General features: G+C 52.3%; 1 protein-coding gene across 3 annotated transcripts in view; it reads right to left on the reverse strand.

The window, feature by feature from the left end:
- The window catches only part of Ephb2 (EPH receptor B2), a 167,593-nt gene that overhangs the window by 94,847 nt on the left and 50,147 nt on the right, over window positions 1-22,599 (reverse strand). For all 3 annotated transcript variants that reach the window (XM_074081039.1, XM_074081040.1, XM_074081038.1), the window contains exons 2-3: window positions 14,233-14,297; window positions 10,952-11,636 (exon numbers count right to left, since the gene is read on the reverse strand). In XM_074081039.1, coding sequence (XP_073937140.1) covers window positions 10,952-11,636; window positions 14,233-14,297 — 750 coding nt within the window. The remainder of the gene's footprint in view (window positions 1-10,951; window positions 11,637-14,232; window positions 14,298-22,599) is intronic.

Below are 22,599 nucleotides of genomic sequence, written 5' to 3' on the forward strand. Positions count from 1 at the left end.
GGCTCAGAATTTGCTGGGGACACAGGGACAGAAAAAGCTCTTCCTGACCTCCAACCCCTATCTAGGCCATACCTCATGCTCCATCAAACAATATGTGTTCAGAAACAGCCACTTACTTGCTGTGTGGACTAGAACAAGTCACTTGCTCTCTCTGAGCCCATTACCTCATCTACAAAAGGGGCTGGTAAAAAGACTCTGAACACCTATTTATTTTTATTTATTTATTTAGACAAGGTCTTACCATGTAGCCCAGGCTGGCCTTGAACTCACAACCCTTTTACCTCCTGCTGGGATTATAGGCCTGTACCACCATACCTGACAATCCTAATCACTTAAACAGCAAATTATAGGCTACGATCATCTATCACTGACTGATCACAAGCCTCATGCCAGGGGCTGTGCCAAACGCTTTCCTTCTGTCATTTCCTCAGGTCCTTACACCTTGCCCATAACTTTCCATTTATTATTATACCCATTTTACAGATGAAGACATTGAGGCTCTGGGAAGTAAGGTACTTGCCCAGGGCCACATAGGTTGTAAGCGTTGAATCCAGTATGTGAATCCAGGAGGCTGGCTCTTCCTTACTTGATAAACCTTCCTACTCATAGGTATCTGGAGTATGGCAGGTAATGTGGAACCATTATCCTTAGGTGGTCAAGGTTGCCCCGGTGGCCTCTTGAGGATCCTTGACCACAACCATACGACAGAATCAGGCTGATGGTGTCTAAGAGCTTCTGCATACAGGAAATCTGAGCTCCAAGGAAGGAGGTGGGAAGCAGAGTTCACTGCCAGGGTCTCAGGGAAAGTGGTGCAAAAACCCAGTTTTTCCTAGGCACTTAAACATTGTGAGATATTCTTGGGCTGCTCAATAAAACACCCTGGCTGGTGAAAACAATGTCATTCCACAAGCATATATTAGGCACCTGCTGTGTGCCCAAAGTGGCACACTACCCTGTTCTTTAGCCCTGGGCTGCTGCCTCCTTGGGAACATACCTTCCTGGAGCCGGACCCTTCCCCCACCCTCTCCTGTCTTCTGAGCTCTCCTAACAGCTGTAAAGCTCCCTCAAACCTTCAGAAGCTAGCCTACTGGACCCATTTAACAACAGGGAAACTGAGGCTCAGGACAGGGCCCTGTCCAAATGGATGGCATTTGGCAGAGCAGGGGCCCCTCCCTACTGCTCTGTGTCTGCACAGACCCAGGCACACAGTGGACTCCCCAGCTCCTGGTGATGGAAACAGGTTCCACAGCAGGGGCTGCATCGCAAGGATCTGAACACCATCTGGCGGGGGCAGAGAAGCAGGCAGGGGGCTGAAGTCACATCTGTCATGTGAAAGATGCTTTCGGAAGCCTCCAGGTCCAAGAAGGAGTTGAGATCTTATGGGAAACCCTGAGTATCAGCGACAGGGACCCTCCACCAACACCTAAGAAGCACCTGTCTCCACCTCAGATGGTTCTGCTGGGCATCCTGGCTGTGCTGGTATCCCAGAAGCCCTCCAAGACAGCAGAAACCACCCTCAACTCTCTGGGGGCCTTGCTTAGGGGCATCCCTCCCATCAGGATTGCAAGGGCCCGAGGTCTGAGACTAGGGTGGGCAGGACTCTGCATTTTCTGTGAGGGATGATCCATCCCAGAACGTGGAGATACATTCTGGCTGGGAAGACAGGCAGCAGAGGAACACACTAGAACATACATAGTATGGCAGGTGATAACAGGATGGTGGAGAAACATCAAAGAACACTCCAGGCAGAAGAAACACCAGGGAGGCCAGTGTGCCAACGCAGGCGAGGCAAGGAGGAAGTGGAAGGAGCGAAGCCACAGAGGTGGGGGACAGAGCACCTAGGGCCTGTGGGCACTGCTAGGACCTTGGCCTTTGCTCCATGTGGGCTGGGGGAGCCTTGGAACGGGGAGAGGCAAGTGCTCCAGAGAGCCCTCTGGCTGTGGTGGATGACAGACTGAGGGGTAAGTAGGGGCAGGGTATAGGCATCCAGCAGGCAGGTGGGTGGGATGAGGTCCAGGCTAGAGAGAAGGACTTTGCCGCCATGGGACTGGACGTCATCACCCAGGGAGAGGGGAGAGGAAGGAGGTCAAGGGCTTGGCCCTGGACCTTTCAAGGTGCAGAGGTGGGATATAAGCAGGAGCAGGCCAGGAAGGACTCAGAGAGGCAGGAGGAACCCAGGTGAGAGTGTGGTCCTGGAGGGGGTGTGGTCACCTTGCTAAAGGTCACTAGCAGGCCAGGGAAGTGCCCACAGGATTGTCATCATGGATGTCCCTCAGAGCCCTAATGATGACCTCCAGTTTCCCACACAAAGGGTCAGGAGGGGTGAGGTACAGAACCAATAGTGTGGGGGCCATGAAGGCAGAGCCCAGGCTTCAGAATGGAACCCACCCAGTGCCCCCATCCTAGCCCCAGCTCTGAACCTCCCCAGCAGGCAGCTCACCAACCCTGCTAAGCCTTAATTTCCTCCTGAAGAACGGGGATGGAACTCCTTATCTCCCAGGGCTATTGGGAATCAAATGAGACAGCAAGTGTGATAAAAATGACTAATGGTGAAACTACCAATAGTCCAGTGGGCCAAGTACAGGTTTTGGATTTCATTTCTGGCTCCATCATCCATTAGCTGTGTGACTTTGGGCTGGTTATTTAACTTCTCTGAGCCCCACTTCCTCTTCTGTATTAATGGTAAACTGGCTTCTGGGGATTATAAGGATCAGGAAAGTATTAGATGCCAGGCCTGGGCACAGGACCTGGTGCGCGGTGAGCGCTCAATCAATACGTGCTTCCTTTCTCACGGGCTCCTGATTTCTGTGATTTACCATTAGAGTCTGGTGGGAGATACAGTGTCACAAGTGGGACCTTGAGATGGTGTGCTGGGTCCCTGAACAAGTCATTTCAATTTTTTTTTCTTTTCTGAGACAAGATCTCAGTGTGTAACCCAGGCTGGCCTTGAAGTTGAGATCCTCCTGCCTCAGTGTCCTGGGAAATACAGATATGTACGGCCACATCTGGCTCTACAAGTCATTTCATTTCACTTCTTTGGACCTCAGTGTTCACAGCCACACAGTTGGTGAGCTGTTGCCACAGACACCTTTGTCTGAGGGTGAGGATGGCAGATAACACATGGGCCAAGGTGGATGCAAGGAGAGATTCCTTGGCCTGCATGTTGAGGGATAGACACCTCACATGGTAGGAAACCCACTCCCCTGACTAACATAGCAACATCATCTGACCCGCACAGGCTCCAGGGGGAAAGACTAGGAAGGCTGTCAGAGAAGCAAAACAATGAGGGGAGGCGGCCCTCATGGTGACCCTGGGCTCCTGGCCACAGGCCACCAGGGGTCTGTTCACATACTGCCAAACCCACCCACCATTCTTCCCACAGCCCCATGAGCTCTGGGAGTGAGGTGATCCTCCTTTTTCCTCCTAGGGCATCAGGGAAGTCCTAGGACCTCACCCCTGCTGAACAGAGACAGAACAGGGTAGGAAGCTGCCCAGCTGGACATCTTAGACAGCAAGGGGCTCCAGAAAGCCCAGATATAGGAGACTATTGCACTGGGTTCGAGTCTTAACCCTGTCCAGCAAAGTGTCCAGTGACACTTTGGACACTTGGGACAGTCCTGACTCCTCTTGACTTCACAAGAGGAATGGGCACAGCAACCTTTGTGGTGCCTCTCTCCTGTGGATGTTCTGCAGATCAAAGCACCTCCTGGGTGAGGCCCAATGGCACACAAAAGCAGCCTCCAGTCTCTTCTGGAACCAGGCAGGGCGTAAGTAAATAAATACGGTACATATGTAAGACGTTATAATCACAAATGGCATTTTTTCCCCCAAGCCATGGGCAGAAAACAAAACCGTTTGGTAGAGTGTGAAGAATTCTCACCGGGACTCCAGCAGGCCTGAGTTCTTACCCCAGCTCTGTACCCAGAAGGCAAATGAGTCTGGCCAATCACCCCGCTCCCCCCAGCCAAGAAGAGAAGCCATGGTAGAGATCAAGTTGGTTTCAGAGAGTTTTGTGAGTTCTGCCAGTGAGGAGTTAAAAATATACTGTCTCCTGTCTCCTCTCCCCAGAGGCAAAGAGCTTGAGATGGGACAGGGACCGAACAGGCCTCAGTTCAAGCTTGTCTGAGGCTGTGTGGCCTTGACCAACTCCCTTTCCCTCTCTGGGCCTCAGTTCCTTTAGCGAGGTCAAAGTTTGTACCTGGAGACTTGGGAGGAGGGGAAGGGGGAGAAAGGGGAGGAACAGCAGGGATGGGGGCTGAAGACAAAGGGCCCTGGGAAGGGGGCTTCCCAGCCGGGCGGGTGGGGTAGAGGCCAGAGCCGGCCAGTGGGACCTGAGCCAGCTGCTACAGAGCAATGAAAATCTCTTAACCACACAGGATTGTTAGCGGCTCCCAAATCCTGTTGTACCACAGGCTTAGGAAGGCTTAAACTGTTAAATGCATAAACTTCCTCAATAAACGGGCCTCTCTCACCAGATCCGGGGCCCAGCCAGATGAAAAGGCAGTGGCTGGAGGGAGGGGAACTTCCCCAGCTGTTTATTGGTCCTCAGGAGTGCGGTGGAGGCAGCCTGGCCCAAAAGCTGTCACCCAGGGGGTGTTCTCAGGCTCAGGGGAGCCACTATGGGCCAGAAGGGGGCAGCCCAGGGTCAGCCAGCCTGGGCTCACATTCTGCCCCTCCTAGCTGTGTCACTTTGGACAGGCTGCTTACCCACCTGGCCTCAGTTTCCTGTTCTGTAAAATAGGCATGACTGTACCCAAACCCAGAGGAAGACTGGGTCAGCAGGACCTACCCATGCAGGAGAAATCAGACATGGAGGAACAGGATTTCAGCCCAGACTCTGCTACCTTTTCCCAGGACCATGTTCTACCCTGCCCCATGTCTCTGGATAGGAAGTGACTCATTCTGTCTCCCTAAGAGTCTCTCTGCGTGCCCTGTAGGGTGAGCTCCACCCAGCTGTGAACACCCACAATCCTAATCACAAGCCGCTCAGCTCATCACCTCCACCATCTCTGGGGTGCCTCAGGAACCAGAGGTGTGCAGGGCAGGGCAGGGTCTGATGCCCCCATTACTCAGATAAGGAAACTGAGACCGGCCACTCTATAGATTCTTCAGGATGGGGCCTCCATGGCTCAGGGGACAAGTGGTGGGCTCAGGTATAAAACGACTACACATTGGCCTTGTCCTCGCTAATAAGTTGTCCCAGCGAGTTGAAGAAAGCCAGGCTTAAATTCTGCCTCTGTGACTTAGTGCCGTGTGGCCTTGGGCAACCTGCTGACCTGCTCTGGACTTTAGTCTCATCATTTATAAAATGGAGCCAATAAGACCAATAGATTCAACAGGACAGTGAAAGCATGGCATACAGCATAGGGCTGGTACCTAGGCGGCCCTATCACCCATCTGTCATGGGCCTCTCCAGGCCTCTCAGGACTCCCTGTAGGTCTCTGGCAGCAGTGGAACTCACTTCCCTGTAGCCCTCTTTCCCTATTCCTCCCTGGATGGCAGCAACCTGTCTGGAAGCCAACAGGAAAAAAAAAAAAAGTATATCATTTTTGGCTACCTTTTTTCTTGACTAATTTCCCTTGGTTCTTCCTATGCTTCAAGACCCTGGGAAATGGCTCCTCCAACAGGAAGCCTCCCAGTTCTTTCCCTGCTCCATCCCAAGCTGTGGTCATAAGCTAAGCCCCAGGAGGACAAGAAGGGCCTTCCTAGGGGATGGTGCATGATAGGTGCCTGGGAGTGTTGTCTGGGTGAGAAATGAATGTGCATTATGAGGATGTAGAGCTAAAGTTATCCACTATTTCCTGCCCAGACCACAAAGAGAAGCGAGAATCCTCAGATGCCCTGGTACCTGACTCAGATTGGAGGAAGAGCTGAAGTGACCCTGACCCTTCCCAGGAGCACCTGTTGCAGCTGCCTTAGGGCCTTTGCACTGCCTCCTCCTGACCTGATATTGCTCTGCTCACTCAGTGTCCACTTGAGCAGCCTTTCCTGCCCTCCACAGCCCTGGCCACCACTGTCTGTTTCCACAGGTCCCCCAGCTCAACACCTGCCCCCCCGCCCTTCCTCCATACATCACTGTCCACAAAGTGTTGGTCAACCTCTCTAGACCAGTGTCCTTGAGGGCAGGGGTCAAGGACTCCCAGTGCCAAGCAAATAAATGTCACTCTGTATGTGTCAGCTTCCATCTCTCTATGAAAATATCTGTCTCTCCAAGAAGCAGGCAAGTCAGGGGCTGGTGTTCATATGGACCAGCAGATGGGGAGGAAAGGGGGGAGGGGAAGAGTATGGAACTTATCCAGTTCTGGTTTTTTTTTTTTTTTTTTGTGGCATTGGGGTTTGAACTCAGGACCTTGCTGAGCCACGCCTCCTCCAGCCCTACTTTTCCAATTTCTAAGAGCAAAGACCTGACAGCTGGAGTATACTGGCCAGGATCCCTATCCAGCCCCTCACTCCCTTCCCCAAAGGCTGGTCTGTGTGGTCTTGGCCTGACCTGAGCCTGGGGGTCTGTAGAGGCTGGGCGTCTCCCCTCTCACCCAGCATTCCAACCCTCACACCCTCTCCCCAGCCAGCACAGGCTCTGCCAGCTGGCAGCCTCCCTCCTCCTCGCCCCCACAGACTCCCCCAGTCACATCTGGGCCACTGGTCCAGCCTCTGAGGAAAGGGCTGGGGCTAGAAGTAGGGAGGGAAGGAGGCTACCCCAAGGCTGGCTCAGGATCCCACCCTGAGGGCCTAGAGAGGACCCTTGGCCTCAGACCCCTCCTCCTCCCTTGGCTGGAGAAGCATAGGATTCTGGGAATAAAAGAGAAAACAAAGCCACAAATTTAGGAATAGCCCTTTGCTGGTCAGCAAAGACTGTGGCCAGAGGGGAACTCAGCCCAGCCTTTCTGTAGGGCATTCTGGCAACAAGTGTCCAAAGCTCTAAAACAAGTCCATGCCCTTTGACCTCACAGTTCCATGCCTGGAAATGTATCTGAAGCAGAAACAAGTGGCAGGGCAAAGACAGAGGAGTTGTAACGCTCACCCAGCATTTGTTTAAGGCAGTGAAATACTGCGAGTGACCTGCAGGGTGATCAACAGAGGATTGATAAGTCAATCACGGTTCATTTACACTGTGGACCTCTAAGAGCCTCCCAAAATGATGCTGGAGCTCTAACAGGACAGGAAAAGATGGCCACAAAATGTGAACTCAACAGTCCACTGAGGCTGGTGTGGAGCTCAGTGGTAGAGCACTTGTCCAGCATGCACGAGGCCCTGGGTTCCATCCACCCAGGGTAAAAACTCTGGGGAGGCAGCAAACGTGCCCGACCTGCCCACCTCTGTATGGCCCCCACCCGGTATGCACCTGACTCTTAACAGGTACTGAGCACATATCTGTTAGATGAGTAAATATCACACAGTAGGTACTCAATATGCACTTGTAGAATGGGTGGCTTCTCCAGGTGCCCTGCACACAGCAGGCACCTTGAGTGAGTCAGATTGAATCAGCTTAGCCCTTCCTCTCATAAACCACGCACTGCACAGGGAGCTAGGGAGCTAGCAACCCTTTGTTGGCCACCACTGCTTGCCCCAGGACAGTGGTCACTCCCCACAAGGACTCTCCTGTCTCCTACCTGCCAAGACAAGAAGGCTTCATCCAGGCTTACTTTCTCTAATCTATATTAACTAATCAGTGGCATTTTTTTCTATCAAGTTATGTTTGGATGTTAAGTGGATCTTTTTGGATCACACCCTTCCCAAGACTCCTGCCCTTAGGGTGGATGCTTCTGGGGGACTGGGGCTGAGGCAGGCCCAGTCAAACTGTGTCAGGACATGGTGTGTCTGCACCAATGTCTTGATACGGATTTCCTCAGGCTGCTGATTCTTGGTCCTACCTCAGAGCCACATGACCAGGCCTGGGTAGAGGCCTAGCCAGATTCAGCCATTTTTGCCAACTTGCCAGGTGGTTTTGACCTCGGTAAAGGTGAAGAATCATCACCATCCCTGCGCAGCCCAGTGGGAGGGCCAGTGCCTGTGGGTGGCTCCACGGGCCACAGCAGCAGCTGGGGGTCTTCTGGGTTTGTTAATCATACCCTGCCTGGCCCCCAAGTGCAGACAGTGGCAGGTTGGTCCAGGCCTGGGCCTTGCTGGTCTGTCCGGTCTGGGGAATAATAGCATAGAAGGGAGTCCCAGTGTCACTGCACCCTCAGTACTCACAAGGAATGCTGTGACCCCCAGGTGCCTGGCCACAGCTTCCTCTAAGACAGCCCCAGGAACCCCAGCTCCAGGACTTTGGAGGCTCTCTGGATGAAGGAAATATGGCAGAGGTGATGAGATGTCGCTTCTGAGATCAGGTTATGAAAAGACCGTAGCTTCCATCTTGGATGCTCTGTCTGGGTGAGTCACTGTGTATGCAAGGGCCTGCCAACCACGGGAGGGAGTGGGAAGCGGACTCCTCCCCAGTTAGCACCCAGCCAGCAGCCGAGACTGAGACTGAGCCACAGGCACCCACCCAAGCCACTCCTGGATTCTTGACCCTCGGGGACCACAAGACAACCAGTGCTTGCTGGCTTAAACTGCTAAGTCGTGGAGTACCTTGTTAAGCAGCAAAAGTAATGAACATAGTACCTCTCCTTAAGCCCTCAGCACTGGCCAGTGACCAGTTCCCCAGTGGGCCGAGCTAATTCCTATCCCTAGGCAGGAATATTCATACAGACCCATGCTCTAGGAGTCCTGGGCCACCCAAACAAAATATCCCTCGCCCACTTCTGTCATTTTTCTATGCCTACTGAAGCCTGAGCAGTTCCTACTAAAACAAGTGCAAAGCTCCATCGCCTTTGGTCTGTCTCCTCCAAGGACTGTGAGCTCCAGAGGGCACAGCCACAACTGAACTCTCCTTTGCATTACCTATCCTCAGGCACAAGTCTGAGACAGAGAGGGCTCAGTGAGAGTTTGATGAATGAATAAATAATCAACAGTGAGCAACTGGTTTTAGATTTGCAGGTCTGCACCACCTCCTCCCACCCTGGTCCCATTTCACCACTGTCATCTTCCAAGGTGGTATTTGTTCCAAGGATATAAAACTAAATTTGTGAGCTGGAGTGTGGCTCAGGTGGCCTAGCATGCATAAGGCTCTGGGTTCCAGCTCCAGCACCACAAAGATAAATAAATATAAAATAAAAATAAAAATAATAAAACCGAATTTGTAACCTTCTTCAAGATATCAGTCCTTTCCCCCAAAATCCCCATTTCTTTTCCAGAAACACCACCTCTCTGCAAGCCAGAATTCCCTGTGATCTCCACCTCTCCGCTCCTCCCTCTCTGGCCAGTCTTCACATCCCACCCACTTCCTTAGTAAAACAGCATGTGGCCCCACCAGCACTGCGACACCCCTGTGCGACTGCCGTCATCTCTAGAGATGGCGGTAACTGCGTCCCTACAGGTCACTGCCTCTTGTTGTGACATTCACCCTTCCAGGACCTGGAACATGATGCCCGGCTGTCTGAGAGGGCTGGAGGGAGAAGCCATGGCAGTGGGGAGAGGGGATGACACAGGGTGTTTTATCAGTGAGGAACGCCGCATCCGTTCCGTCCTCACTTTTCCTGGCCCACCAAGATCCCTGAAATAGGGTCCAAATGCTTAATTTGGCATTTGGGGTGCCCAGGATCTGGCCCCAGCCTTGGATTCCAGTGGGGGAGGCAAGAGGAAGTGGCACAGAAGGCTTCAAATCCCCCCTACAACTCCAGTGCCCAGTGCTCACAGTGTGGAGCACCTGCTCAGGCTGGGCTTGTATGCGGCATCTCCTTTAGTTAACCACTATTAAGTGCTTCCTGTGTGCCAGAAACCATGAGAAGCACTTTACACATCTTAAAGTTCTTGACTCCTCACACCACCCTTTGAAAGAGAGTTTTGCTCTTGGCCAAGGTCACAAGCCTAATAACTGGCTGGGTTGCAAATGGAAGCCATGTCTTAACACCTTTGCAGCCTCCTTACCACCATGCAGTACCTCTGTGTTTGCAAACCACCTTCTTGCTCAAATAGCGCCTGTACTATTGTTTGCTTAACATTTCTTTTAAATTAACTAGCAGGCATGGTGGTTAAGAAGACAGGCTTTGGCACCGTGCTCTCTGGGTGAGAATCCCAGATGCCCTGCCTACTCTCTGAATGACCTCTCTGGGCCTCAATTTCTTCATAAAACAGTACTTTCCCTTGAGGGGAGAAATGCCGTCAGGGCTTACACATAGTAAAAGCGGTCCTGGTTAGGCCTGGCTCCCAGTGAGAGTGCCCTTTCCCCTCTCTGTGGATTGGAAGTGACCCTTGGCCTGATTCAGCCATTTGAATGAACAGAGGGAGGTGTGGAGCATTCTGGATGGAAGCCTCAGAGCCAGTGCTCAGACCACCACACTTTCTCCCTCCTTTTTTTGTTTTGTTTTGTTTTGTTTTTGGAGTTTCTCCCTCCTTTTGTCCTTCCAAACAATGACCTCCCCGTTTGCTTGGCTCCAAGAAGAAGTCTCAAGCTGACCAATGAACATGTAGCATTGAGTGAGAAGTAAATTTTTGTCATTTTGTTACCTCAGCTCATCCTGGCTTATACTGACTGACTGATAGCAGAAAAGCTCAATGGATGGTAACACCTAAATGCTATTTGTTACAACTTCTTCCCATTCTGCAACAGAAAACCATATCACTTTTGTAAGTGAAAAAGAAAAAAAAAAAAAAAAAACGCCATTTGCCACCATAAGCAATTATGTAATAGTTAAATCAAAAAGCCTTTATCCTCATACCAAACCAAGACATCTGTTCTACCTCCTGTCGCACACACCGGACCATTGCTCAGGAAGTGCTGGTTAAGGCCAATGCTGTGATCTTGGAAACCCTCCATGGAGAGCCCCAGGTCAGCTCCAGGCCTCTGCCCTCACTAGCCTGAGCCCCAGCTGCACACATTTGCAGGACGCCTGCCCCTGGTGGCCCTTACCTCTGCAGACGGTGCCATTCTCCACGGCCTCAAAGCCTGCTTTGCACATGCAGCGCCCGATGGGCACCAGCCACTCGCCATCCCCGTTACAATAAAGTTTGATGGGCACGTCTACTTCTTCAGCATTGGCAATGCAACTGCCCCGGGCAGCCACCAGCGATGTGCTCTCAGCCCCCGACAGCGTCTCCTGGAAGATGGCACCATTCTGGATGACACGGGGACACTTGCGGTAGAAGACACGCACAGCAATGAGGGACATGCAGCCACCATAGTCCTGGAAGGCCAGGTAAAAGCCGTTTCGGGACACAGGTCCAAAACTCCGCACCTCAGTGTTGATCTTCATCACCCGGCCACCCAGGTCCACCTGGGAGAAGCTCTCATCGGCCGCGATGGTGTCCACCTTCACCCACGGATTCTCCATCCAGTTGGGGAAAGTCTTGGTGGCCGAGTCAAAGTCAGCCTCATAGTAGTAGAGGTTGAAGGTCTCCTTGCAGGAGCCGGGCACGCTGGGGATGCTGCTGCAGTCACGCACCGAGAATTTCATTTCCACATGGATGCGATGTGCACCTCGGCGCCGGATGAACTTGGTCCGTAGCCAGTTGTTCTGGCTTGACTCAAAGACATTGCACACCTGGTACGTGCGGATGGTGTTCATGTTTTCATCGTAGCCACTCACCTCTTCCCACTGCAGGTGAGACGCAAGTCAGGTGGAGGAGGTAGGCCTCAACAAACACCCTGTCTAAGTTGGGGGATAGAGACTCTGTCTTTGGGATCCTCCCATTCTGATGATACAGAGAATTCTGTCTGATGGGGGAAGACATGGCCTTGACCCTGAGGAAATCCCCGGTGTTTAAGTGGCACACCAATCTGATGGGAAAGGAAACTCCTTGTTCTTGGTATTCCCCTAGCTGTCATGGGAGATGTGGCCCTAACGGTCAGGGTTCATCAATCTTTTGATAAGAAGATACAGGACCTGCATCTCAGGCTGTCCCTACCTGGAAGTGGAATCGGGAGAGCCCTTCCCACAGAGAGCACCTTCTGATAAAGGAGGCAGCTTTGTGCCTGTGGGGCCACCAGTCTGATGAAGTTGGGGGAGGCAGAACTTCAGTATTCTGGGTGCTCCTGGTCTGACCAAGGAGACACAGTCCTTGTCCTTGGGGATTCCCAGTGTGATGGAGGAGGACAGTTCTTATGCCCACTGACCCAGGGTGATGGGGAAGTCAGGGTCTTTGCTCATGACTACAGCTCTGCTCTGGGGCTTTCTGCCTCTAAGATCTGCTCAGGGAGCCTCCCCTCCTGCCCTTCTGCCTGGGGAAGGTGTCTGGGCATCTCACTGGGTCCAAGCCTGGGTGATCAGAGCCCAGCCCAAAGCTGTGGGGGCCATGGGAAGTACAGAAGGGCACAAGGCCCATGTTGTCTCTACAGATTCACAGGCTGACCTCATCCTGCGGCCAAGCCTTTGCTCAACGCTGTGCCCTCAAGTCTTAATTTGTTTTGGTTTTTGCGGTGCTGAGAATGGATCCAGTGACTTGCGCATGCTAGGCAAACGCCCTGACACTGAGCCCCACCCCTAGGCCTCCAGCATCCTTGGTGGACCTTGACTCAAGGGTTGTCCCCTCTCCACCTGTGTTTGTGTTCATCCCTGTCCCTTGGGCCTCAGGGGACACTCTCTCTGAGTGAATGCCTGGCACACTCAGCCCTCTTTGCCACTCAGATTCCTTGAGCCAATTCTGTGCAGGACAGAGTGAAGGCTGCTGGCTTGAGGAGGGCTAGGAAGGTGAGAAAGGTGAGTGTACAGGGGGAGGGGAGGCCAAGCCAGGGCCTGCTGGCCCAGCCTCTACTTCAATGGCAACTCTGAAGCTCCCTACGTTGAATTTAATTTTTTTTTTTTTTTGGTGGCACCATGTGACAAAGTCAGCCCCTTGTTACAACCGCTGCTCTTCTTCAAAACTTAATTAGAGCACTTAATTAGAGCACTCTGCCTTTCTCCCCTCTCTCTAATTAACATGCGGAGGCCCTGCAGCCCAAACACCCCAAATAATTGCGTCCGGGGGCCCTGCAGCCCAGCCTGGCCTCATTACTGGCAGGGTGGGGCCATGGGCCCAGCAGCCTTCACAGATGGAAAATTGGTGACAAGAAAGAGCCATAGAAAGAGACCTGACCCTGGGGCCCTGCCTATTGAGAGCGAGGCCTGGGGGGGGGCCGCAGCTCCCTGGGGCCGCAGCTGAGTGCCTTGTGGAGAAGCTCGGGTGGGGGAAGGGGTGGATGAGGTGTGGAGTCCAGGGTCCTTCCCAGCGATCAGAGGGAGGAGGAGTGAACACTAAAAACTGATGACGACGATGATGACGATGGTAATAATAATTACAGCTAGTCTTTGGGGAGCCAACCTGTGCCAGACTCTGACTGAGGCACTCTGCAGGAGAACCTCACAATAGCTGGTGAGGAAGACACCATTATCACCCGTAGCTGAGACATGAAGGAAATGGCCCCAAGTCATGTAGCTGGGGGGGGGGGAATTGGGGGGAAAGGGTGGCATTGGGACAGCCTGACCCCACAGCCTCTATGCAAGTGCTAGGGAGAAAAAGGATTCACAAATTGGACTCGAACTTGCCTGTGGGAAGTTCACAGCATAGACATGGGCTTAGAAATCCTACCCAAGGAAGTACCAGAAGAACTCAGGGAAGCAGAGCGGGGCCTTGTGTTACAGGGACCTAGAGAGGGGGCCAGAGAGACTTAGGCACAATCCTGGATACAGACCTGAGCCGCAGCTGGGGTGCAGCTCAATGGCAGAGTACTTCCCTAGCATTGTATGAGGCTCTGGGTTCGATCACTAATACCAACACAAGGCCAAACAAAACAAAGCTGAGCCCCTTCACTTTCTAGTTGTAGAAAGCACCAATCTTACCTTCACTTTCCTCATCAGTAAGGGCAATATTGGAGACAATGTGTATCAAGGTGTTTAGTGTGCTATCTGACACAGAACGGACATTCAGGAGGTGAGAGTTCACTCTCCTCATCTGAAATGGGAGCCTTGCAAGTACCTGCTTCTCAGCCTTGTCCTGAGGATTCCATGGGCTAAGGGCTGGCTGAAAGCATCCAGCCTGTTGTCATGGGAACGGGTCTCCATCAATAGTAGGGGATTGGGAGGGTGGGGTAGTGAGTGGCCTGGCTCTGGGCCTTGAAGGGGGGAAAGGGATGGAATGTAAGGGTGGATTGAGGCCCTGCAGCAGAGCTGGGGGCACCTCAGGGAACTAAGCAGGGTTTGGGGACCACTGACTCACCCCTGATGGGGGATGCACCATCCAGCCCAGCTCAGCCGTCGCTGTAGTGGAGTCCATCAGTGTTTCTGTGGGGAGAGCAAAGAGTCATGGCCCTGTCCTGCCTCCCAGTGCTGTCAGTCACTCTACCCTGATCCCTTGAGGTCCTACTTCCATTGCCCCAAACCATCACAGGGCCGTAATCCTTCAGACTGCCCTCCCTTTTAGACCCTGCCTCCCCACTCTAGGACCTCTCCTATTCCCACAGTCTAGCCAATCATCTTGTTCCATTTCTCTAGGTTTCTCCCCTCTCTGCCCAACTCTAGCCTCTCATTCATGGTCAGCTCCTCCCCTAGACAATCACCTCCCACAACCCTAGGTACTGGCCTTTCCTTCCTTCCCAGGGTCTCCCAGATAGGTTCCAGAGAGTGCACCATCAACCCTTGAACTTTTACATCAGATTTTGGGTGTCTGTTCACTTTTCAGCTTGCATCAAATTCTCAAAAACTGAAACAGGAGCCTCTCTTCCACTCCCTGAGCCCTATCAGTTACCCTCTGACATACCACACCTCTATTCCTGAGGACCCTTCCCCAAAGCTCAGCCAACTCTGTCCCCAGGATCTGGCTCTGGGGTGGAAGAGAGATGTTGAAAGCAAGCACCAGGTGTGTGTGTATGTGGCAGGGGGAACACCTGTCACATGTCCCTGGGGTTCAGGAGACTCAGATTCACTTCAGAACCCACAGCTGGAGGGAAGGACACAGCTTAGGGTGAAGGAGACCTACTGAGCCCTTGAGAGTCTATACACCCCAGTCAGACTCAGGACCCTTTCTTTCTAACCCCTTCCCTGCCAAAATGGCTTCAAAACACTTCTTGAATTGAGTTACAATGCATTGAATGTCATTCAACAAACATATCCTGATGTCCTTTGTGTACCAGGCACTGGGCTAAGCACCCCAAGGGGAAAACAAGACCCTACCATGGAGTAGTTCACTGTCTGTGAGCAGAGATGAGCTGTGAATATAAATGGCAATGAAAGAGTAGGTGGAGAGACCTAGAAGGTCCATACCACCTATCTCAATAGTGTGCTTTCTGCATTGCTCCAATTCTGAGCTCAGGGCAGGCATCACTAATCAATTCCCATCCTCAGTGGGCACTGAATGCTTCCCACCAGTGTTCCAGGAAGTGAGTGCTGACCACTGGAGGTGCTAGCCCTGGTCCAGCCCAATCACCTCATTTTGAAGAGAAGGCAACTGAAGCAACAGGGAGGGGAAGGGACTTCCTAAATATCACAGAGGAGTTGGTGGGGTGGCACTTGAAGCAATTAGTCTGATGGTCTGGGCTGGATACACTAGGCCAGGAGATTGAGGGCAGGGTGCCCAGTGTCCAGGCTGTGAGAAGGTCCCAATGGGAGGTAATGAGGGTGTGAACTATGGCAGGGTGGCAGGGATGAAGGGCGGGGAAGAGAGGAAGCGTGTGGGTGGAGGTGACCCCAGACAGACCCATGAGCTGACAAGAAGCGCTCTGTGACCGCCTGTGGTTTGTGTTTATGGTCACTGTCCCTTTCTGCTCAGAGCTGGTGTGGGGAGAGGAGGGTGCAGGGGAGGGGGGGTGTCAGGGACGATGGAACCAGTGCCAAGGGCATCTTTTTGATGGCAAATTGGGGGGAAGTTCTATTATGCAGCATTGGAGCTGAAAGAAGGTTCCTTTTCACACTCCGAATGCTACAGATTTTTCTTCCCGGAGAGAACAAGGGCTGAACTTTTAACCTGTTTTCTCTCATCGGCCTCAGCCAGAGACTCGCCAAGCCGGGCTCTCTGCCTGGGCCTGAGGAGCAGCTGCTGGGAGTTGTGTGGAACAAGGGAGAGGAGAGACTCTCCTGGGACAGAGAGGGGGCGGGAGAGGGAGGGAGCCCGCCAAGCAGGTGGCCCCACCCCTTGGCTACATTCCTGGCTGACCTGAGGACAAGTACTAGAAGGTTCTGTGGCCCAAAGAAGGAGGGGCTGGGAACTGAGACTGGAAACGTGGACCCAGGAAGAGCAAATGTGCACTTTAAAAGACAGGACTCAAACCTGGGCTCCCAAGAAGTCCGGGCTGCAAGGTGCCACAGTCTTCCCCACAAAGCCCACACATGGGCTGGGTGGGAAAGCAAAAGGGAGATGCTCAGAGGGACTGGAAGCAAATGGCAGCTGATTCACCCACAGATGGGGACCAGGAGGGAGTGAGAATTGTGCAGGTGTCCAGGGCAAGGGGAGGCTGGAGGGCAGCACCTTTCTTTTCCCTTCCCACCAGGCCAGCGCTGGGCTTTGCCTGAAAGCCTGGCTCTGTGACAGCTGTCACTCTTGTGCTGGAGCAGGAAGGAGCTCATGGCTGCCTTTCCCCAAACCCCACTTAACTTTTCAATTCTGATGCCTCTCTCCCCGCTCTGTATAGCAGCAGGTGAGCAGGGCAGAGTGACTTGTTTGACTATAACCTCGGGGCCGAGTGACTTGTTTGACTATAACCTCGGGGCCGCGCGTGTGTGTGTGTGTGTGTGTGTGTGTGTGTGTGTGTGTGTGTGTGTGTGTGGCGCTGGGGTTTAACTGGGCTTTACTATTTGCTAGGCAGGTGTTCTGTCACTTGAGCCATGCCTCCATCCCTTTTTGGTATAGGTATTTTTCAAATAGGATCTCACTTTTATGACCAGGCCAGCCTGGATGGCAATCATCCTACTTATACCTCCTGCAAATCTGTGATGAAAGGTATGTGCCACCATGCCCAGCTTTTATTGGTTGAGATGGGGCTGGCCTCCTGATCTCTGTCTGTCTCCTGAGTAGCTAAGATTACAGGCGTGATCCAGTAGCACCTGGCTACCTTGAGCCTTTTGAAGCCTCAGTTTCCTCACTCAGAAAATGGCTGAAATGTCTTCTGAGTGTGGACAGTCAGACTAACTGAGAGGGGAGTGCATTGTCCTGGAGTCCCACACAGATCAGACCCTGGATAAATGGTAGCTATTATTTTTAGATGGATCTCAGTGCTTTTTGGCCCACCCAGGGCTCACATTCCACTTCCTTTGGGCTCATTAGGTGGCCAAGAGGCTCCAGCTCAGTCTGCCTGGCTCCCGCCCCCCAGACCCCCTTTGCCAACATCTGACAAACATCAGTCTCTTTGCTGGATGGCCACAGCCTCCAAAGAGGCTCCATCTGATGCCATGTTCCTGGGATGCCCGAGTTTCTGCTTTGTTCCTCTCAGGCCAAGCTCAAAAGTCAAACTGCCAGTTCCCTGGGAAGTCTGGAGTTGATCTGGCCTCAGGAACCTGGTGCATTCAGGAAGCCACACCCAATTCTACCGCTAGTACTTAACTTTTCTTCCCTGTAACACTGCAGACATGTCCCCTCTTATCCCAAAACCCTATGAAGGAAGAGAGCTCATGCCCACTGAGACCCAAAACTCCCTACCAACATCCGTAAAACAATACCAGAGGTACATGACACAGCCCCATTTCACAGATGGGAAAAGAGAGGTTTGCAGAAGCTCAGGGCTTGTGCAAGGTCACCCATCAATTCCATTCACAAGCTGTGCCCCAGGGGCACAGCCTGTGGGGTGCTCTCTCTCACCCCTGCACCTCACACATACTATTCCCTCTGACCTTCTCCTCTCCATCTGGGAACTTCCCATCTCAGATCACCTCTGCTAGGAAGTCCTCCTAAGTCCACCCTACTCCATAGCTCTGTAGCCACTGGTGTTTTGAGAGACTCCAGAACTCACAGGTGTTCTGAATGGCAGCTGCTCCTGTTTGCCAACCTCTCCCCATGGTCTGTACACCTCTAAAGGGCAGGGCTGGGCCCCTAAGACCCAGTGCAAGGCTTGGCACATTGCAGGCTCTTTTGTTCCCTCCCACCTGTTGGCCTTGAACATGTACTAGAGTTGCTCCATCAGCCTTGCCCAGCCTAAAGCCTTTCATGTAGACGACATGATCTTGGCCCTTCCCACCTAAACCTGTACTGTGATTCAGTTACTATTTTTAATTCTGATTGACTTGTTTTTTTTTTCTTCTTAAGTGCATTTTAAAGAGGAAAAAAGTCATCATTGTTAAAAATGGAAAACCAATATCACTTGCCATGAAAAGAGGGAAAATAAACACAAGACTATGACAATTAAAAACGTTTGTCTGTGGATTACTTCACATTGTTTCGCTTTCCAAACTTTGAGGGCCACTGGGCTCCATCGACTTCCCTCTGAAGTACTGGAAATGTCCCCATCCCCACTGTGACAATGACAATCCCTCATGCAGGGAAGCCATTGTCACTGTACACCGATAATTAATCACTCCACAGATGTGACAAAGACCACAATAAGAGTATGCATGGTGGATCGTGGGCAGTGGAATTGGGTGCAGGAGGAGAGGAGAGGAAAAACACGCCAAGTGTGGGGATGGCTTCCTGGAGGAAGTGGCACTAGAGAGGAGCCAGCTGACACTGGGGAAGGCATGCAGGCCAGGGGACAACAGAGACAAAGGCAGGGAGGCGATCTAAAGTATGGCTTATGGGAAGGGAGGGTGGGAGGGTGATAGTTGAGAGGTGATAGTTGAGAGGTGAGTCTGAGGGTGGAGCGGGGCAACAGCTCTTCCAAGTCCCTCCACTGGACTATGTCCACCTGCCCACGTCCTTGGCAGCCTTGGGGCTACCAATCCCACCCGGCCCAACACAGCTATTTCACTTACCCACGAGCCCTCCCTCCCTGTGGACCCATCAGTCCCCAGGCTTTGACTGTGCTAAGTGACCACTTTTAAAGCCCAGTGGACAGACAAGGAGAAGCAAGGTCACACAGATATTTAGTAGCTAGGTAAAAGCTGGAACTGGGGTCCCCAGCTCAGAGCCCATTTCTCAGGGGAAAACAGGGTTCAGGCCCTGGGAGGGAGCGGCTCTGGCTAGCCCACTGTGCTGCACCCCTCCTTCCTGGAGACTGCACAGAAGAAAGCAATCAAGAGGCCCTGACTGCACAGGCTGGGGAGGCCTTCAGCCCCTCTGGCTACGTGTGAATGAGCAGTGTGCATTTCAGAAATATTTGAGCTAAAAGGGGAGACACACTGAAGTCGTTAGCGTTAGGCAGACAGGAGGTGGCTTGGGGGAGGGGAATGGGGAAGGGACTGCTCTCAGGCTGGGGTGGATGGTTACCCCCACTCTCTGATTCACCCTGGTCAGTTATGTCTGAGCCCCTCTCGGGCTGCAATTCTCTAGGGCCACAGACACTATTTGCTAATCATGGACGTGAGGAAGGAACTTTCTTAAGCAGCTATTGTGTGCCCAGCATTGGCTGGGACACTAAATGTCATTTCAATCTTATGATAATTTACAGGGTCTCTGCCATTTTAAATTCCATTTTACAGAGGAGGAAACTGAGGTCAGAGAGGGGAAGCAACCTGCTTAAGGGCACAGGGCAGAACTAGGGTGTGAACCTACATCTGTCTAGTTCCATCTGGGTTACTTCTAAGATGCCACAGTCATAACCTTAAAAACTAGACAACACAGGGCTGGGGGTGTGGTTCAAGTGGAAGAGTGCATGCCTAGCAAGTGTAATGCCTTGAGTTTGAACTCCAGGACTTCCAAAAAAAAAAAAAAAAGACAACACAAAACCAGAAAATCATCAGTGTGTGTGTCCTTTCCCTCTGGTTGGGCCTGTGTGAGGGTAGGAGGAGAAGGAGGATAGTCCAGGAAGAACCTTGGCTCTGGCACTTTCTATGTATGTGACTGCAAATAAGCCAGGTTCCTCTCTGGCCTCAATTTTTGCATCTGTAAAATGGGTCATTGTGAGGATTATGTGACATCATGTGGATGAGTCCTAGTGCTGTTGATCTGTCATTTCCTGCAGCCCTCATTGTGGGCGAGGTTCTGGTTGACCATCAGGATCCTTAGCTGAGCCTGGCACACAGTGGATGCATTGAACTTGCACGTGGTAGCTGGGTGAGGTTTCTAAAGCCCACGATTTAGATTGTGACGCCACTGATTTTTTTTTCTTTTTGGTTGGTACTGGGGTTTGAATCCAGGGGTTTGTGCTTGCTAAGCAAGGCACTCTACCCCTTGAACCAGCCCTTTTGCTTTTGGAGATAGGGTCTTGCTTTTTGCCTAGGCTGGCCTAGACTTCAGTTCTGCTATGTTATACTTCCAGCCATAGCTGGAATAACAGTCACATGCTACCACGCCCAGCTTTCTTCCATTGAGATGGGATCTTGTGAATTTTTTGCCCAGGGTGGCCTGGAACCTTGATCTCCCTGATCCCAGCTTCCCAAGTAGCTAGAGTTACTGGCACCCGGCTTTACCTGGTCTATTGCCCACAGAGTCCCACTGCCTGCAGGATTAAGCCCCTGCCAACAGGGCCAGTTAATTACTTTGCAGCAGCCCCTCTCTTTCCTGACCCAGGGGGTCCAGCCATGTTGAATTTCCTTCTGCTTGTGGAAGATGCTACACTTCCTTGATGACTTGACCTTTCTAGAATGTCTCCTTGGAATGCTTGGCCCTTCCTACTTTGATAGCCTAGCTAACTTCTCTTCTAAAACTGAGCTCAAAGGCTCCTTCCTTCTTCCTGGCAGCTGTCCTTGACTTCTCCCCACTCTGGCTGAATTTGGTAGCAAAGTCATAGTCATTCAATAGACACCTCCACCCAGCGTGTGCCAGGCACTGAGGACGCAGAGATAGATCAGAGCCCTGGCCTGGGGAGCTCAGACTGTGTCTGATGCATGACCTTACTGCAGGGAGAAGCAGAGTGAGTGGCTGCTCCAGGCCGAGAGCCGGGACACAGAGGGAGAAGAGATTAGCTGTGGCCGGGGAATTATGACAGGCACCTAGGAGGAGGTAGCATCTGTGCTGGGAGGAAAAGGGAAGGGCACGCTCCAAAGAGGACACAGCAGAGCCAAAGAGGACAGTTTGTGTAATGGCAAAACTTATGGCCAGCTCTCCACGGGTTCTAGGCTATGTCCCCTGCAGTGGGAACAAAGTGCCTCGTGGGAGACTATGATAGCACGGGAGAGGTCAGAATGTGGAGGGCCTTGAACATGGGCCTAGGCAGTTTGGATCTTGTCCCGTGAGCAGTGGGGAGCTATGGAGTATTCCAGAAGAGGACATGGACAGTGTTTTCTGAGAATTGCTGGTCACAGAGTGGCCACGGTAGAGGAAATGAAGTTAGAGTTGGAGGCTGGCTGTGGGAAGGGCTTGAAGCTGCACCCAGAGGCCTCTGCCCCCAAACTGGCCAGCAGCCCACAACCCAGCAGTGAAGCAGCCTGGTATGGGACCCTGGTGACAGATGCTGCTCTGGATCCTTCTGAGCAGCTTCCACATCACCTGTCTGGGCTCATGCGGTCAAGATGACTTGAACTAAGACCTGGGCTGTTAATGGCTGGGAGCCAGAGCTTTCTTTCCATGGTCCAAATGTGAAATTCCAAGAGGAGGCCACAGTCAGGAACCAGGAGGTAAAGTTCAAAGTCCCTTTATCTCTCTAGTCTCAGTGTTCTCATCTGTAAAGTGGGGGTGACAAGCCCTTCCTCTGTGTACTTCATGGCATCGCCTTAAGAACTTGAAAACACATTGGGTGCAAAGGGTTTTTTTTTTTTGAGACAAGGTTCTCCCTATGTAGCCCAGACTGGGGTGGAACTTACAATCCTCCTTCCTCAGCTGGGATGCTGGGATTGTAGGCACACACTACCACAAAGGCCACAGGAAAAATGACTAACACATGCACCAGTCAGGCACTTCATTAGTTTTGTCTTACTGACTTCCTACAGAGATATCAAGGACTCTTGCAAAGTCATTTGGTCAGTAAGGGCCAGAGCAAGATTTGGCCCCTTTGGTCCAATCCCAGAAGGTTCCAGGATCTTAATGCCTCACAAAACAGAGGGAAACCCCATTACTCTCATCCCAGGGACCTCGGCACCAGGCCCACAACTGAGCGCTCTGCACACCCAGGAAGGCTGATGCTGTCATCCCACTGTGCAGAAGACACTGAGCCCAGAGAGGCTCAGAGATATGGCAGAAGCCACACAGCCCGAAAGAAGCTGTGCTAGGATTTGAACCCAGGTTAGCCTGATGGGGCTTCTGGAGACCTCTCCTCTGAAACCATCATGAGAAGGTGTCCTTCCAGATCCAAGAGGACCTTGGGTGCACTGGTCCAGAGCAAGGTGAGTCAGGGTGGCTAAGGCCAGAGAGCCCCAGGCTGGCTCCTAGCAGGGTCTGGATTTTCTAAAGTGAAACCTGCCAATGGGCTCGGGCCCCCTGCTTGGCCCTCAGGGTGGAGGAAAGGTGAGACTGCTAATGTAAAATCCTTCTGCCCCAGGACTTTTGTGCAATGCTCCTCCCTGCCCTGCTGCCCCAGACCCTTCTCTGCCTCGGTTGCCTGCCTGGAGCCTGCTTGTGTTTTCTCAG

Source organism: Castor canadensis, chromosome 7 (genome assembly GCF_047511655.1).
Source record: "Castor canadensis chromosome 7, mCasCan1.hap1v2, whole genome shotgun sequence".
Lineage (NCBI taxonomy): Eukaryota > Metazoa > Chordata > Mammalia > Rodentia > Castoridae > Castor > Castor canadensis.